General features: G+C 38.2%; 1 protein-coding gene across 20 annotated transcripts in view; it reads right to left on the bottom strand.

Annotated features, from left to right (window-relative positions):
- Positions 1–19,595, bottom strand: part of Nsd1 (nuclear receptor binding SET domain protein 1) — a 144,044-nt gene that overhangs the window by 75,904 nt on the left and 48,545 nt on the right. For 19 of the 20 annotated variants that reach the window (XM_063230850.1, XM_063230857.1, XM_063230860.1 and 16 more), the window contains 2 exons: positions 7,076–7,248; positions 1,081–3,658 (listed from right to left, as the gene is read on the bottom strand). In XM_063230850.1, coding sequence (XP_063086920.1) covers positions 1,081–3,658; positions 7,076–7,248 — 2,751 coding nt within the window. Of the gene's footprint in view, positions 1–1,080; positions 3,659–7,075; positions 7,249–7,822; positions 7,927–19,595 lie in introns of all 20 variants that reach the window. The other variant, XM_063230862.1, reaches the window with a different exon arrangement.

Here is a 19,595-nt window from a genome sequence, read left to right as displayed (position 1 = left end):
TTGTTATGAGTCCAAAGGCAGCTTGGACTCTACAGAATTCAAGGCCAGCCTCAAGTACCTAGCAAATGCTGTTGAGAGACAGAGACAGAGAAGAAAAGGAAAGGAAGCTGGGGATATAGCTCAGTGGCATAAGCACCTGCCTGGCAAGTACAAGGTCCCAAGTTCAATTCCCAGTATCAAAAAAAGGGAAAATGGAAAAAGTCCCTAAAAGGGATTTTTTTAACTTGAAAAGGAAAAAAAAAAAATGAATATACAACTTTTGAAAACACAGAGGGGAAGAAGAGTTGTAGGGATCAGGCAGAGATGGGAGAGAAACAAGAAAGTATTGTATACACACAATATAACATAAATGTAATCATTACATACTGCAGAGAAGTACTAACCACAATGAAATAAATCTAGGCCAGCAGTGGTGGTCCATACCTATAATCCCAGCACTCAGTGAGGTTGAGGCAGCAAAGGAAATTATGAATTTGAGGCCAGCCTGGGTTACAAAGTGAGATCCAAGCCAGCCTGTACTATACACTGAAACCTATCTCCATTCCCAACCTGTCCACAAAAGGAACCCTTAGATGACTTCTGGGTATGTTTACACAGTCAAGGGTGCAGTTCTTTGAAGGTGTCTACCAGTACTCAGGAGGATGAGGTAGAAGATTGCCCCTGGTTCAAAGCCAGTCTGGACTACACAGTGAGTTCAAGGCCACCATGAGTGAGGCTTTGTCTCAAAAACAAAATAAAATAAAATGACAGGAAATAGTAGCAAAAATATTGTTGGGAGCTGAGGACATAGTTCAGTAGTATAGCAAATGCCCTAGCATCATGTGTCAAGCCCTAGGTACTCTGCAAAAAAAAAGTTGTTGAGGCACCGAAAGGAAGAATTGTTTTTAAGAGTTCTGGTAAAAAAAAATGTCTGAAAATATAAGAAAGTCCAGTCTTCTAATTTCAGGCCCTTTTACATAAAGTTCCTTATTCAAGTAACAAGCCATCCCTCCCAGTTTATCTTTCCATTAAAATAGATTAGAAGGGTAGCATTATCAGTCTGTTCTCCAACCCCTTTCTAACATAATCCAAAATCCTTACCTGGCTCAGGGAGCTCAGCCTGTGGTGTCAAGTTGGGAATTCCTGGCTCTTTTTCCATGTGCTCCATGCTGGTACTGGATTTACCACAAATATTCAACTGTGGCCCAACTGAATCTAAGTGACTGACATGATTAGGAGCTATTAGTGAATCCTCCAGTATATCTGTAGAAGGAGGAGCTCTACACTCTGAGAAATCACTGAGCCCTTTCTCTACATGGTCACCAGGAGGCAAGATCCCAAAAACACTCTCAGAATTCTCCTTCTCCCTAAACCTATTAGTGCGCTTTCCAGTTTTAGCACGCCTTTGGTTTACACGCTGCCACCGCTTTTTAGGCACTACTTGATTTACACCAGAACTGGGTTCATCGTTCTCACTGTTCATTTCAGAGTCCAGCATAGGGCCTTTACTATTCTCAAAAGTAGGTCCTTTTTCAGAAATTTTTTCAGGGTCCAACTGTTTAACTTTGTTATCAAAATGTACATCAGAGAAACGAGCATCTTCATCTTTTGCTAACTGGTCCATTAATTGTAGAGGTTCTTCTTTAGGAGGATCTGCTGCCCTACCCCTAGATGGGCTAGTCATTGAGCCTCCACTCTCTATGTCTCCCTGTGGTGTACCTGGAAGGGTCCCTGATGGAAGGCGATTCAGTTTTCTTTTGCGCTCTGTCTTTAAGGTCTTTTCTGTCTTTAAGGTTTTCCGGTTCAATGTGTTCTTTGACATCTGGACTGAAAATGCATCTCTCATTTTGGGTGATGATTTTGATCTGCCACAGTTGCGCCGAGAAACACAGTTTGATCGACTTTTGCCAGGAGTGAAGTCTCTTCTGGTAGACACTAAGTCAGGTAGGGAGGCAGACAACTCCCCAGACAGTGCAGAGTCACTTCCATTAGGGCAAGGACGGCCTAAGTCCTGAGTGCCATCTCCATTTTTTTCTGCATTATGTGTAGAGCCTCCTGAAACTATAACTTTAGATGCTCCTACAGGGCTACTGGTAGAACAATCTCCACGGGCAGGACTTCGAAAAGAGACCAGATTTTGACCTGTCATCAATCTTTGCTCCTTGGTCTTACTATCATGCATATCTTTTAGCATCATTAGCAGTGTACTGAATTTGTAGTCTGGTTCAATAGGTATATGATTCTGACTAGAAGTAGAAGAAAACAGTAATGGTTTTGATGGCTTTGATGTTCCAGAGTCACTGACATCATCATTTAAGGATCTGTAAGAAAGTTCTTTCAATTCTGACAGAACATGTTTCACCACTGCAGTTTCTATGTCACTTGAATCCCTGGTTTTCTCATGCATGTTGTTTAGTAGTTTCAGCCCATCCACTTTCCCACTTTTAGAAATGCTGGTCAAAGGAGAACCTTTAGGATCAGAAGAGCAGCATTTCAAACTGCAGTCCTCATTTATAACTGGTGATTCTACCATAACTGGGTTTTCTTTATGTTTGCACTTTGTATTTCGGAACTTGGGCTGTTTGCTTTTTGAATTTAATAGAACTTGATGTGTAGCCCCGCTTTTTATTAGTGAGTTCTCACTCGAAATGCTGGGTGTATTGAATTTTGGAGACAGAGTATCATTTCTAAAATCTGAATGGGATTTCTGAACAAAAGTAGACACCTTAAGATCAGAGAGATTAACCTGAGATGTTTCACTTTCAGGCTCTGCTATCTTACGATCCAGTAAGTGTTCTGTATGTGAGTTAGCAATGAAGGGCTTCGTTTTGGCTTTTACTCTAGTGTTTGTGTCAGGATACCTAGAATACTTCATCTTTTCATTTTTCTGCACAGGTAACACGTTTTCTGTTCTAGCAAAAGTATCTGTTACCTCAAGGACACTGTTATCAGATTCTGAGCTGTGTTCTATGGGATCCAGATCACTGCTTCCATCATCAGAAGTGGTACAGATACTAATAGAATCACTTCGCTTTTCTTCATCACCAACTCCAACATAGCAAAGCTGTACTTTTGAATTACAAACCAGACCTCGCTTTTTCTCTACAGAACGTTTAGAGATCAAGGCACCCTCAGATAATCCTAGTAACGCATCACAACTTGAAGTCTCAAATTCTTTCTTTTCCGTGTTTTTTCCACATGAAGAAAAAAGAAAACTGCTTGGGGCAGTGTTAGACCCACTGAGGCTATTTGCTATTCTAGAAAGTTCATTAGAAGCCTGATTATCAGATACGTCCCCAGAGATAAAATTTAGGTTAAGGTTCTCAGGAGTCTTTCCCCTTCGTTCCTCTTTATGTGTTTCAAACTGTATAAGGCCCTTTTTTACACTAGTCCTTTTTAGATTATCAGAGCTTTTTCTGACTCGAGACTTAGCAGAGGGTTTTTCCTTCTCATCTGCAGAATGTTCAGAGTCAAAAGCCAGAGATTTCAAGCAGCCATTAAGCAACAGGTCATGTTCTGATTCAGGATCATTTGTGCAGTCCTCAAATGGCATATCCTCTTCGCTGTCCAACTTGATTGAACTGGTGACACATTTCCTGTTCTTTGACCCTTTGGGAACATCATATTGTTCAGCAAGACCAACACTGGCTTCCCATTTACTCAAAATTTTCTGAGGCACCTTAAATTCAAATGAGAGAAAAAAAAATAGCACTTATCAAAGAAATGGGAGAAGGAAAAGATAATCAGGTAAACACCTTTCAAACTAGATACTTTTCCAGACTTTGTTGGACTATTCAAGGCCCTTTCATATGACTGGCAAAGTATTTAATATCTGAGTACCCCCACAAAGCATATATAATGCACAGTTCACCAAAACACTGCCATAAGATCTATTAGTGTAGTAATGATTGGTCTCATGAATGCTCTACCCTCCTTGCATTCGTAAGTAAAAAAACAGCAGACCATAATTTAGACTAGAACTAATTACATTTCCAAATCAAAGAGTACTCAGACCCTCCCTATATATTCCTCTATACCTTAGATGAAAATAAGGATTGTTTTTTCTATCCAAGGAAAGGCAAGAACATGATCAATTGGATTTAAAAAACAAAAAAAAAGCAAAAAATCTGGGTGTGGTGATGGTACACACCTGTAATCCCAGCACTCAGGAGACTGAAGCAGGAAGATTTCCATAAGTTTAAGGCCAGCTGGGCTCCACAGTGAGTTCAAGGCAACCCTGGACTAGACACTGAGATCCTATCTCAAAACCATCACAAAAAAAAAAAAAAAAAAAATCTGAAGACAAATACGAAAAAGTAGGACAGGAGGAATAAGTTAGATCTGCCTCCTGGAATCTGAAATTCTACAAACCACCAGGTTACCTGACTAACCACAAGTGTGCTATACAATATTGTATTCAACCTGGATTATAACAAGGTCATCTCTGAGTATGTAATTTTCTTTCTCTTTATTCTTCTTTTTGGAGACATGGTCTTGCTATGCAGTTCAGTTTAACTTATTATGCAGCCCAGGCTGACTGAAACTTGCAGTTATCCTCTTGCCCTGGCTTCCCTAGCACTGGAACTATAGGTGTGCACCCCTACACCCAGCCCAATGAGACATAATTATGTAGCCCAGAGATACAAAGACACCCTCAGTATGATGAAATATAAGTCAACTTTCTTAAATTCCTCATAGCGTTATGGTTACAGTTAGGGTTAGAGGCTCTGTGGAAAAGGTAATTTTCCAGACTCTCTAGTTCTTTCCTTAGCTCCATACAATAGGTTATTTTTTGTTATGTGTGACCAGAAACTTAACTCAGGGCTTTGTGGTTGTCAGGCAGGAGTCTGTGCCACTGAGCTGCATCCCTGGCCCCAAGCAATAGTATTAGTAAGTAAAAGCTGTAACTACTAATTAAGAGTTTTAATACATTTGAAAGAGATATTCTACAAAGCATAGGTCACAAAACAGCGTACCCTCCTCTTATAAGACACTAAAATGACCATCCGACTGCTTTCACACACACAGACCAGTGCTCATGTGAGTAAACTCTTCAGAAAACAAGAATGACAAATCTATAGCTAAGGGCTTAACACAAAACTTGTGACCCTTCTCCACCACTAACCACTTAAAATAGTGGGAAGAATACAGTTACATTCCTTTATCCTAACAGCATATACTGTTTTAAATGCAAGCACACTTCAGTAGTCCCAGCACTCTGGGAAGCTAAAGCAGGAAGACCACAAGTTCAAGCAAATCTGGAAAGCTTAACAAGATCCTGACTGGGGGGTGGGGGGTGGGGGGAAATCACATGATATGTTTTTATAATTATTTCTAATACTTGAAAAAAAAATTCTACAAGATACATGTTTTTATACTAATTTTAGAGATAAAGACACTAAGTCTCAGGGAACCTAAAAAATAAAAAAGTTGAAATGAGAAACATTGTCTTGTGTGTAAGGGGTTGGGAATACAGCTCAGTGGTATAGCACCTGCCTGGAAAGTTCGAGGTCCAAACTTTGATTTCAAGTACCAAAAGGAAAAAAAAAAAAAAAAAGACAAAGTATTAAAAGTAAGCAAATCAGGCACCATGGCATACACCAGTAATCCCAACACTTTGGGAGGCTGAAGCAGGATTAGGATTTCAAGTTCAAACCCAGCATGTCAATGTAACAGCCCTGTCTCAAGAAAGTAAAAAGGCCTGGAAGTGTAGCTCAGTGGTAGTGCATCCCTGGGTTTGAAATCCAGTTCCACAAAAACAGAATAAAGAAAAACAAAAATAAGGAAACTTTTTTGAGTCAATTTTAATGTAAAACATCAAGTAAAAGAAATAAATATTAACTAGGCATAGTGGCACACACATGTAATCCCAGCATGCAAAGACCAAAACGATCACTTTGAATTTGAGTCACTCCAAGCTACATAATGAGTTGAAGGACAGTGAACTACTTATGGAGACCTTCTCTCAAAAAAAATGTTATACATGCACACACCTGTAATCTCCTACTCTAAGAGGTTGAGTCACAAGAATCACAAGTTTAATTAAGCAACTTAGTGAGATGCTCTCAAAATTCAAAAAGATGACTTGAAATAACCCTATTTCTGCTTCATGGAAAAGTCAATAAACACAATTATGGCATTGACAATATTAGCAAAGCTTTTCACACAGTATGCCAAAATAAATTTTAGTGAAAATTTATTGGATATTAATCATTTGCATTACTGTCAAGGTATAACAAATCAGGATTTTGTTGTTCAATGTGTATTAAGTAAATATTTAATGTTTCCTCTTAGGAAAATTATACATTGTTATATTTTTCTTATAGGTTTGAACAGAATAAAACCTATTCATGCAAATTATGTTAGAGTTTCTGGCAATATCACACTGCAAATTATGTGTGTATCCATTGTTTAAAACTGTGGAGAATTAAAAGAAGAAATATAGAGAAGGTAGACAGGATGAGTCTACTTAGGAAAGTTTTATTAGTCTATTCCTGTGAGGAATACCAAGAAAATGCGTACTTCGCCATTGCCAAGTACGATAAGAGAAAAACAATAAAGAATTTAAACAGGGAGAGGGAGCTGAGAATTAAGCTTGGTGTCAAGGCCCTGGGTTCACTACCCATTAGCAGAGGTGGGAAAAAAACGAAAACTTTACGATTGAAAATATGGTCAGGTTTGAAATTATAAACTTAAACACTGATGAAACATAAAATAATAAGCCTACATCATGCCTCAGCTTCCCAAGTGCTGGATTTGTATGTGTGTACCACATTTGCAACAGTCTCAGGAGAAATAATTAGCCCACAGGGCAAGAAGTTAAACATTTAGTTTTATGATCACCTTCTTCTTGCAGAAAGACTGGGTTTCCTGTATCATACTGTCACTTCTTTGAGTGGGAGACAACGCAGAACTGCAAATATTTCTCAAAAACTTGAGTATATTTTTAAAAGCTGGCCCAGCTTACTACAGACACCCTATAAACAAAGAAATAGCTTACAAATTTAAAAAAAAAAAAAAAAAAAAAAAAGTTTCCTCCCTGACTGCTCATACTCAGCAGTTAAATAATTTTAGAGAGATCCTTTTTGGGTTTTACCTTATGTCTATAACCTTTTTCTTTCTGCTTTCCTCTTTTCCTAAGGACAGGTAATTCTTCAAATTGATGCCTGCCTTCAAACATGACGATTGCTTTTCCAGCCACCCAGGCTCTTTCAGAAGGGTCTCCAAAAGCCTCCACATAGTACTCACGATAGGGTCTCCGGTTGGCAACTGTAAGGATAAAAAAAGTGCCATTACTTCAGAAACATAACTGCTCACTATCTAGACAATATTATAACCCCTCACTGCCAAAGATGACTCTGGATATAAACACAATACTAAAACAACCTCAAAACTAGAGAATCTGAAAAGGGTTCCATATAAGGAAAGCTTTAAAAATTCAATCTATATGACAAAAAAAACCTTTCAGAATTGTTGAAGAATCAATATCTGGAAATTTGATATGCATTTGAAACTAGTTATTTGATTAACTAATCATAGAACAATTTAACACAGCAGTCAACTAACTTCCTTTTACCGTCAGTTCATAAAATGCTATCACCACAGTGTTAAAAAAAAAAAAAATAAAAGAACGTGTAAGAAGTTGTAGCAACACAAAAACAGATTTAAAAATAAGAAAAAGTCTAAAATCACCATGGTAAACAATATGGAGGAGGCAATATTTCAACAGAGGGCCAAGTACAATGCATTAATAATAGAGGCTATGCAGACTTCTCACAATAACCAATCCTAGAATCAAACAGCGTGATTCCAACATAGCGTGGGGCAGTGTAGTAGCACACACCTATAAATCCCAGCACTCAGGAGGCTGATGCAGGAAGACCACCATCAGTTGAGGCCAGCCTGGGCTGCATGAGCAAGTTCAAGATCATCTTGTACTACATGAAACTTTTGCAAAAACAAAAACAAAAACACAGTAATTCCAATGGCTTTAGAACCAACTCAAGAAGTATTATGATCCTGCTTTTACAGACACAGTAAATTCCAATTATTTCAGAGAACAACTTTGTAGCCAAATGTTGGCTTTACAGATTAGCATTTTATACTATTTCAAAAGGTAAAACTTTCAAATTAAAAAGGAGGCAGGAGGATTTCCCTGAGTTTTTTTGGTGATCCTCCTACCTCAGCCTCCCAAGCACAGGCACATACCACCACATCCAGCTCAGTTCATCTTAAAAACAGGCTTTGTAAGCAAATTTAGTGCAGTTCTCACCTATGAATTAAATCCTAAAACAGAAATCATAGAAACTACCTATTAAAGGGGATGAAAATTAGTAACACATATGTGTATCTATAATAAGGCTATTAAAGCCAATTTGATAAATCATTCTCAGATAAATAAATTCAACTAAGATCAACAATTTACCTGAAATAAAACAGGAAAAAAAGTCATTGCCTGGTAGCCAAGACAAACAGAAATGAGACTATTGGAGTGGGTGGGACCTCTAAATTCAAAGCCAGCCTAGACTACATAGTAAAATTTGGTTTTAAAAATAAAAAAAAAAAAAAACAACTAGTAACATCCAGGGCAGATTAAGGATTTAGACATCCAGTGAGCAATAAATCTCATTTAAAATGAAAACAGGCAGTTGTTGTTGTTGTTTTTGTTTGGTTTTGGTTCTTTTAGAGACAAGGTCTTGCTGTGTAATTCAGGATGGCCTGGAACACACTATGTTATCCAGGCTGCCCTCAAACTAATTACTATGTTCCTGCCTCAGCCTCCTGAATACTGGGATTACACATATGTGCTACCAACTCCAGTTTAGGTTTAGTTTTTCTATCTTAGAAAACCTTCCTTGACCTGCATCTTGTACTCTGAGTAATTAGTTTAAAGATAAAAATATACAATGTATGTGTTTAGTTCTCTGATGTACTCCAAGAAAGAAAAAGAAGAAAAAAATAGAAAAAAAAAAAAAAAGAGGACTTTACTACAGGTGTGAGAGGGCTGCCCAAAAGAGACAAGCACCCCCTGGAAGCTTCAGGAAAAAACTGTAGGCTTTATTTGGAATTTGACAGGGGGTGGAATTAAAGGGGCAGGTAGAATGATGTATTGACAGCTGACTGGAGGAACATTGGCCAGCATGCAAAAAGCAGATTTAACTTTTGGGTTTTTGAGAAGGAAAACCCTGAACCACTGTTACTCTACTATCCTGTTTTGAAATTTTGTTTTACTTTTTCTCCTTAAAATAAATTTTTTAAAAAAAATTTCCACAACCTATAAATAACATGGAGAGAAAAGAGCTAGGCACAGAGGTACACGCCTAGCTTGGGCAATTTAGTGAGATTCTGTGTCTCAAAATTTAAAAAAAAAAAAAAAAAAAAGTGGCTGGGGATATGGGTCAGTAAAAAGGTCCTGGATTTTGATCCCTAATACACTATCCCTCCAAAAAAAAAAATCCATATTTTAAATTGGATTGCATGACAGCATGACATCACGTGCCTGCAATCCCAACACTCAGAGAAAGCTGAGGGAAAAATATCTGAATAAGATGTGCCTGGGTTACACAAAGCTCCAGGACAGCCTAAACTACAGTGTAAGACAGTGGGGAGGGGGATGAAAGAGAAGACAACACACTGGTCGTATTGATAAAAAGTTCAAGTATTGAGCTGGTCATACAGAGCTAAAGCTTGAGAAACTTAAGTACTATAGATATGAATTAAGTTTTCTCTTTTCTTCTTTTTTTTTTTTTTTTTTTTTTTTGGTACCAAGGATCGAACTCATGACCAGGCGATTGCAAGCAGGCGCTTATGCTGCTGAGCTAAACCCCCAGCCCTATGAATTCAGTTTTGATTTGAATTCAATTTTGATTAACAACTTTGGGGGAAGTCTTTTTCGAGAGACATGGTTTCATTATGCAGTTCAGGCTAGCCCTGAACTCACTTTGTAGCTGAGACTAGCCTGTCTCAAATTGATAGCAATCCTCCTGCCTCAGCTTCCCAAAGACTGGGATTATAGGCATGCACAACCATGCCCAGATTTTTCACAATTTAAAACATGAATTTCAGACTGCTCTTCATGATAGAAGGGAATTGGATAAATTATGTCTAGAAAAACTTCATTATGTTGAAACTCTAACCTCAATGTAATGGTATTTGCAGGTGGTACATTTAGGATAGTAAAGTTAAATTAGTTGTAAGGATGGGGTTGCCCTTAAGGTATTGGTGCCCTTGTAAGAATAAAGGAAAGCCAGATGTGGTGATGTATACCTATAATCCCCATATTGAGATCTCAAGAGTTCCAGGGCAGCCTGCACCACAGAATGACTTAAAAGTCAGCCTGAAATACACACCAAGGCCTCCAGATAGATGAGATAAATGGATAGATGAGAAGTAGGAAAGAAGGGAGGGAAGGAGGGACAGAGGAAAGAGAGAAAAAAAGAGAAAAGCAGAAAGCGCAAGAACAAAAGGAAGAGAAAGGGGAGGGAAAAGGGACATACAGCTCATCTGAGCATGGTGGTGCAAGCCTGTAATTCCAGCACTTTCAAGGCTGAGGCAGGACTGCTGAGAGTTCAAGGCCAGCCTGAACTGCATATTGAGACCCTGTCACATAACAACAACAAAAGGGGCTGGGGATTTAGCTCAGGGGCATAAGCACCTGCCTTGCAAGCAGGAAGTCGTGAGTTCAATCCCCGGTACCGATAAAAAGGAAAAAGACAAAAAAAAAAAAAAAAAAAAAAAGGAAGAGAGGAAAATAAGGGAAACTGCGTATGAGAGGAAAAAGAGAGTGGGGAGGGAGAAGGGAAAAAAGGAAGAAGGGGATAAAAGAAAAAAGAGGCCAGAGCATGCTCCTATTGAACATTATGTCTCTAACATCTGAGAACACAACAAGAAGGTGTTAACTATAAGCCAGAGAAGAAAGCCATCGTTAGCAAACATTACATGATCTTGAGATGATCTTGGTCTTTCAGGCCACCAGAGCTGTAAGAATTAAAACTATTTAAGCTCCTAGGTAAATGGCATTTTGTTATGGCACCCTGAATTTAACCAAAGGCAAAGATTAAAGAAGAACTTAAAAAAGGGAAAGGAAAGAGCTGAATTGACAATAATTATTTAAAAGAAAGGAGAAGAGAATTTAGCAATGGATAATAAAAATAAATCAGTTAAAATACTGACTACTGACTGGGCATGGTGGCAACAGCCTGTAATCCCAGTACTCTGAAGGATAAAGCAGAAAAAGCCTTAGGCCAGTTCTTAGGCCAGCCTAGACTACGGAGTTCAAGCCTGGCCTAAACTACTCATCCAGATCCTATCTCAAACACACACACAGGAATTAAATAGTTTAACTACTGAAAAAAATACTACCAACAGAACACAAAAATCACAGAAGAGGTAGTTATTAGAAGAAAAAAAGAATTCTTTTTCTGTACCAAACACACAAAATTAAAAAACAAGTATCCACTAGATAACAAGGTCACCAATAGTCCTGGTATACTCAAAAATAGTAGAATAAATTCAGGCCAGACAGGGAGGGTAGCACATGCCTGTAATCCCGGCACTCAGAAGGTTGAGACAAGAGGATCACTACAAATTTGAGGTCATCCTGGACTACATAATGAGTTCAAGTCTCAAAAAAAACCACAAACAAAAGGTTGGCCCAGCAGCAAGCTCAGACTGAAGCTCAAGGCCAGCCTGCGCTAACAGAAGGAACAAGCCCAGCCTGAAATATATAGTAAGTCCCTGTCTCAAAAATGCAAAACAAACAAAAAAAAAAAAACAAAACAAGAATATCAGATTTCCATGGAGTCAGAAACAAATAACACATATGAAAATGGTGTAGGTCAATAACCCACAAGCATGGTTATGAAAGACAAGTAGAGCCCAGCCCCACACCACTGAAAATCTCCCACAGGTAGCCAGCATGGACTGGGAGAAGCAGCCAGCCCAGCCCCAGCATACACACTGGCTGCCACCAGGGGTCTCTGTGGATGCCCAGTGTTAGCCAGAACCAACCAACTATGCCTTGGGGAGCCACCAGTGTCTGGATAAGCCTGCCCTGAACCTCAATGCCTCCTCATGAGCCTGAATTAAGAGAAACGTAGATGCCTAACCCATTCCCCACACTGTACATGCATAGCCAACATGGTAAGTACCTGGGACCCTACAACCTGCTTATGTGGAAGAACCCAGGAAAATGTCAAGACAAAGGAATAAAAGGCAATCTCTGGCCTCCAGCCCAAACAGAACTAGTCCAGGAAACATGGAAATGGAAGAAAGTAGAAGTTGCACATCTGAAATTTCTGGGATGATGGCAACTGAAGTAAAGAAAGTACTTCATGAGGCTGTAAAAGAAATCAGATGAGAAATAATATCTCAGGTAAAAGAAGAAATGACAAGCATATTAAAAAGTTGCTGAGCATATCTAAAGAAGGTAAAAAATAAAAAGAGCAAAGACCAATGTGAGAAACCGTGAATGAACAATATAGAAAACTGGAATGCATGAAACAGACTCAAAGAGATATCCAGGAAATTCAAATCTCCATTGAAAGCTGGCGAAACCACTTGAAAGAAACTAAAGATAACCCCAGGGGTTTAGTTCAGTGGCAAAAGTACCTGCCTGGCAAGTGCAAGGTCGTAGTTTGATCTTTGGTACCACACACACACAAAAAAAACTTAAGACAGACTTTCAGACCTTGAAGACAGGATGGGAATTAGCAATTGCAAAAAGAAAGAGCTCTTAAAAAATAACAACAGAAAATAACAATTTGATCACTGCAAGATAACGCAAAAAAAGTAATTTAAGAGAGATAGATGTTAATGAAAAAGGAGTCACCACAAATGATGTAGAGACTATCTACAAAATAGCTGATAACTTCTCAAGCATGAGAAAAGGACATACAGATAAATGAAGCATACAGAACTCCAACAAGCCATAACCAAAAATAGGAAAAAAAAATCTATATCCAGACATAATAATCAAGATCCCAGAAATTCAGCACAAGAACAAAATATTAAAGGATATTAGAAAAAAGAAACAGATCACCTAATAAAGGAAAACTATTCAGAATCACAACAGACTTCTCAACACAAACCAAGTTAAGTAACAGCTGTGAGTGAAGTATTTCAAATCCTGAAAGAACAACTTCCAACCCAGATTGATCTACACTGCAAAACTGTTTCAACATTGATGGAGAAATAAGACACTCCTATGACAAAGACCAAGCCCAACTGAAGGAATTCATAACCACCAAACTAACCCTACAAAGAGTACTGAAAAATATTCCAGAGAGAGATAAAAAATGATCATGGTTTCAGGAACAACAAGAAGAAAGAGGGATCACCGAACAGGACAGAGTGTTGAATGCAGGGGAAAAGTAGGGAGCCAAGAGCAGAAAAAAAGCATGGCAGAGATGAACCAGTACATACTGGACATAACCATTAATGTAGATGACCTCAATTCACCAGTAAAAAGAAACACAGGCAGAGTGGATCAAGCAGCAAGATCTATCAATATGCAGTATACAAGAAATACAATTAACACAAAAGGAAATTCACAGATTTAAAGTTAAAGGAAAAAAAACAATGCTCTATGCGACAGAGAACCAGAAAAAAGCAAGGATAGCTTATGCATCAACTGCCAAATGGAAAAGAAAGATATGGCATTTTTATACAATGGAAAGCTAGTTGGCTATAAAGAAGGATAATCAAGAGGCTCTTGTAGATATATGGATGCAACTTGTGATTATGCTCTCAGATGCTCTCACATACGTGAACATCATGTTGTCTCCCTAGTATAAAAAAAAACTAAAGGATTCAGTGGATTCACAATGTACAGCTGATACTGTAAAACTGAAAGGGAAAGAAACATCTAAAAAAGGAAGGTGGTAGCCATTGTTAATTTCCATTATTTTGTTTCAAAGTCTGGTATCATTTTCACTGTTTTTTTGTGGTTTTTTTTGGATCGAACTCACGACTGCCTGCTTGCAAGGAAGGCGCTTATGCCGCTGAGCTAAATACCCAGCCCCCATTTTCACTGTTTTGATTGGTTTTATTCTGTTTTGTTTGGCTTAATTTTACTATATCTGATGGTATGGGAAGCTATTCTGAAGATAACAAAACATATTATGGTAGCCATTGGTGATTTCCTATTATCTTACTTTGAAGCCCTATATCCTTTTCACTGTTTTGTTTTGATTGGCTTTATTCTATTTTGTTTGGTTTTATTCTCATAAATAAATAGACAAGTGACAGTTGCCACAGAGAAGTAAAATGTCATGGGTAGAGCTTTTAGGACTATTAAGTGTACTCAAATACAATATTAGTTCATTTCAGTTCCATAAAGTTAACACTAATTCTTTGCTGTAACGAAATAAACAAAGAATCCTCTTAGGCTACAACAGGACATCCATGTTTAAGAACAGCCTGAGCAATCTACTGAGACCCTTCCTCAAAATAAAAAATAAATTCGATCCCCGGTACTGATAAACAGGAAAAAGACATAAATAAATAAATAAATAAACCCTTCTTTCAATCTTCAGCACAGGAAAAGAGACTCCGGAAAGATGGAAAACTGAATAAACACATCTAAATTCACTTCTTGCTAGGAGTGACGTTGCATACTGTAATTCTAGACTCAAGAGGTTGAGGTAGGATAGCCACAAGTTTGAGGCCAACCTAAATGATATAGTAAGACCCTGTCTCAAAAAATAAAATTAAATAAATAAATTCACTTCTTTCCTAAACCACACTAACGGTACACTAGTAACATTGTAAAGACATAAAATTATAAGGAAGAGAGAACAGGAGAAAACGGCTAAATGTAAATTAGGTACCTGTGCTACATTCTGGAAGCTGAAAAGTATGATAACTAAGATCCAAAAATGCCAAATCCTAAGTCACCCATGAACAAAGCCAAAAACTAACTGTATTATCAAGCACAGCATCCTCAATTTACCTAGAAACTGGCAAAACTTGGTAACTGAGTCTAGGATGATAAAAGTATGGATAATTGATCAGCATGATAAGCTGATGAGAAGCTAGGCTATCTAAATTTTTTCCGCTGCTCCAAACCACTGGAACACAGTCTTGCCCTCCACAACAGATGATTATACAACACCAAGCACAGTGTAGAAGTCTAACTTCACGTGAACAAATGAATGAACTAAATTCTATAACAACTCAGCCATCTCCCCAGTTCACATCCAGAATAGTGAAAGTCAAATTCTTAGTATTCCCAAAGCAGAACACTTTTTAAAAACTTCTCTTGGGTTCACACTAACCTCCCCTCACCAAAAAAAAAAAAAAAAAAAAAAAAAAGACTGGAACATTTGTAAACAATGTAAAAAATAAAATAAAACTTTACTAAAGCTATCACTAGTAGCCTCACAGGTAATAAAGCACATTGCAATGATAAAAGAAAGTCATACAGCAAAAAGGAATTTTTCAAAAATTGAAAATATAAAGCTCAGAAAAGGGTTTGAAGACAAAACTTTGTTCTGAAGCACAGCAAAGCTACATAAAAGATGAAAAACTACAAATACAAGATCAACACCTGAACGAGTTTTACAAAAAGAGAAGAAAAGAAAGTCAACAAAATAACTCTAGTAAATGTCCCAGATTAAAGGGAACTGAATGTGTAGAACAAAAGGGCCCACTAAGTATCAGGTACGATGAATGAAAACAAATGCACATGAAGGGACAGCCTTCTGTACTATAAGGACAAACAGAAAACACTGTCAGCTTTCAGGGAGAGAGAGAAGGACAAAACTCACATAACAAATATCAGCATTCACCAAGACAAGAATGGTGGCACACACCTGCAATCCCAGTATAAAACTTGGGAAGCTGAGATTAGAAATCACACATTTGAAGCCAGCCTGTCTACACAGCAAATTCTAAGACTGACCAGAACAACAGAACAAGACCATCTTTTAAAAAAAAAGTCAGAACATAGCAAGCTCAGGTGAGTCTTACAGACAGAAAATGGAGTGAAGATTTCAAAATTCTAAGCAAAACTTATCTCCAACTTAGTATTAGCCAAATTATCAAACCGTAAGAAAATAAAATTGTGCTTAAATAATACAAGGTTTCAAATACTCCATTTCTCAGGAAAGTATTAAGAGATTCTATATATTCAACTCTATATTCAAAATGAATAAGGTGAAACCAAAGAAAAGGTTTTTGACTTTTTTCATTTTGGTTTTTTTTTTTTTTTTTTTTTTTTTTTTTTTGGTTGAGACAAGGTCTCACTGTGTAGTTCAGGCTGGCCTTGAACTCTCTATGTAGCTCAGGTTGGCCTCAAACTCACAGTGATCTTCTCAATCTCCCAAGTGCTGGGATTGTAAGTGTGCAATACTACACTTGGCTAAGAATTTTTATTTAAGAGATTTGAAGAGAATTCTCAAATGACATTTGTTTACCACACACAGAAGACAGCTAGCACGTACCAAGAGTATTTAAGACTCCAGGGTAAGATTTCAAGATTTTTTTGGTACCGGGAATCAAATTCACATCTTCATGCTTGCCAGGCAAGTGCTACTGAGCTAAGTCCCCAGTCCATCTTCCTCAAGATGATGAAAATGACAAAACATCAGATATATCAAATCACATGGAAAACATAAACAAATAGCACTGTTTCACTTTGAACTAGTAATAAACACACAAACCAGGTGTGGTTCCCACCCACCTGTAATTCCAGCACTTGGGGGGGCTGAGGCAGGAGGATCACTGTGGGTTTCAGCCCAGGCTGGGCTACAGAGTAAGTTAAAAGACAGCCTGACTTGCATAGAAAAACTTGTCTTGAAAGGACATAAAATACATACATACATACATACATAAGATAGGAGAAACCCTCTGCCCAATCTCTCTCTGTCTCTCTAACACACACACACACACACACACACACACACACACACACTGTGAGAAAACAATGATGTTTATGAATGTAAAGGCTCAGCTATGTACTTTCATATACTGTTAATGTACTGCAAAAATTCCTAACCAAAATTATCAAATATATGCTGGAGCTGAGGTAGGAAGTAAGAGCTCAATGTTTTAATTAAAAATGATTAACCCACAAATTCTAGGGTGAAAACTAACAATAATCTGAAAGAACAGAATTCTGAGACACAGAAGTAAGCATCAAAAGATCGAGCTAAAGCCAAACACAGGGGAGCCTGCTTATAAATCCAGCATTCAGGAGATTGAGGCAGGAGGATCACCACGAGTTGAGACCAGCTTAGGATACATAAGCAAGTTCAAAGCCAATCTCAAGTACACAGTGAAACCCTGTATCAAAGAAAAAAAAATAAAATAAAATAAATAAAACAGAAGAGGAGAAGGGAGGTAAGAAGGAGGGAGAAGAGGAGAGGAGAAGGGAGGATATAGTTAAAAGATTCAATTAAAGCTGAGCATGCTGGTGCACTCCTGTAATCCCAGCACTCAGGAGGCTAAGGCAGGCAAATCGCTGTAAATTGGAGACCAGCCTGGGCTACAAAGTGAGCCCAAGATCAGTGTGAACTGCATAGTGAGACCCTGTCTCAAAAAGACAAAAAAAAAAAAAGGACTCAGCTAAAAAGCAAAATGTAAGGGTACACTCTGTAATCTCAGCATTTGGAAACCTGAGTTAGCAGAATCAGAAATTCAAATTCAAAAATAGAAATTTTCTTGTAGTTTTTTTTTTTCTCTACTTTTAAAATTGTTTATCCTTGAAATAAAATGTATTTGGAAAAGGCGTGGGGGGGGGGGGGTTATCCCGAAGACATCCAAGGGCTACAAAAGCAAGTTTGAGAATAGCCTGACAACACAGTGAAGTTGTCTCAAAACAAAAATCTAGCTAACTGTACTTTCAGGGAAGGAATATATCAACAGACTGTTTTCCTAATCAGACTTATAGATCAGCCACTTGACATTTTAAACTGGCTGTACTATGTCTGATAAAATGATAGAGACAGTGAGGGTGGGGCTGATTATCAGTGATAAGGGGTTTGCAAGGCCTTGGGTTTCAGCCCAACAAAGAAAGTGGGGCGGGGAGTGGGGGTTCTAACATGCTTTTTGATTGTGTGAAGGCAAATACAAGAGAGAGTGAAAGGGTCTCACTGTGTAACTCAGCTTCAAACTCATAATCTTCCCTGCTTCTACCACCTGAGTGCTGGGATTACAGGCCTATACCACCACATTCTGCCCTCTATCACCATTTGAGGTACTGGTTTAACTAAAACAGGTTTTTTTAAAAAATATGATTATTTTAACATGAATAATAATAATCATGAATAGCACAGTAATATTAACAGTATACTCTTTTTTTATACATATCAATTAATGATTGGTATAAAGTATTTTAACAGCTAAATCTCCACGTATATGGGTGTTCATTTTACTACTGTACTTTCTTAGAGGTCTCAAAAAAATTACACAGCTATGAATGAGTTAAACACTGGTGATAATGTCAATGTAGCAGGAAGAGAGATTAGTTTTACAATAATCATCCAACATTTCTTATGGACCACCAGGCAATGCCATAACTGGTGGTTCCAATGGATGTGGTGGGACGTGCTTATAATCCCAGCACTTGGAAAGCTGAGTCAGAGGATCACTGAGTTCAAGGCCAGCCTGGAATACATAGTGAGGCTCTGTTTCCAAAAAGAATAAAACAACAACAAAAAAATGGTGGCACAGGTCTGTAATCCTAGCACTTGGGACACTAAGATAGGATCACCTCAAGTTTGAGGCTAGCCTGGACTACATAGTGAACTCTATCTAAAACTAAAACAAGGGTGGGCATGATGGCACACAACTGTAATTCCAGCACAAGGAGGCTGAGGCATCAGAACCATTTTGAGTTCAAGACCAGCTTTGGCTACAAAGTGAGCTCAAGGTCACCCTGAACTGCACAGAAAGACTCTTTCTCAAAAACCCAAACCAACCAAACAAATGAACAAGTAGAGCCATAAGTGGTGGTACACACCTGGAATCCCAGTAGTCAAGGAGGTTAAGGCAAGAGGACCACAAGTTTCAATACAGCCTGGGCAATTTAGCAAGACTCTTTCTTTAAAATTTAAAAAGGGCCAGGAATGAAAATTAGCATGAAAAGCCCTGAGTTCAATTCTAACGTGTTTATGGAAGAGGTAATGCTTTATAGTTCCACAAAATATGGTCCTCCTACCGACTATGTATGGCACTTGCTCTCTAGTGTGACCATATTCTTGATTTAAAATAAATAGGTCAGAAGTTGGGAGTGGTGGCTTGTACCTGTCATCCTAGTTCTTGAAAGCTAAAGCAAGAGATCTGCCACACCAGACATAATCACCAACAACCTTTCCCACTCTTAGCATTCATACACTTCTTGCCATTAAGGCCAAATCCTCACTTTGGTATGAATGCTTTCCACTTTTTTCCTTCTCAGGATCCTTATGTAATGATCCTATCACTGATCCCTCTGTCTTCAGCTTCAATCTACTTTTAGAACAGTTAGTGCTTCTCATCCACATTAATACCATGCTTGTTTGTTTGTGAGACAGGTCTCACTATGTAGCCCAGGTTAGTCTTGAACTTGTGGTGATTCTCCTGCCTCAGCTTTCCAGGTGCTAGGATTATAGGCACACGCCACCATGTCTGGCATT

Source organism: Cavia porcellus, unplaced genomic scaffold, assembly GCF_034190915.1.
Source record: "Cavia porcellus strain 051 isolate PalLab524CR breed Dunkin Hartley unplaced genomic scaffold, mCavPor4.1 scaffold_19, whole genome shotgun sequence".
In the NCBI taxonomy this organism is placed as follows: Eukaryota; Metazoa; Chordata; class Mammalia; order Rodentia; family Caviidae; genus Cavia; species Cavia porcellus.
The sequence above is the reverse complement of the archived record's forward strand: the minus strand, read 5'-3'. Positions and strand labels throughout refer to the sequence as shown.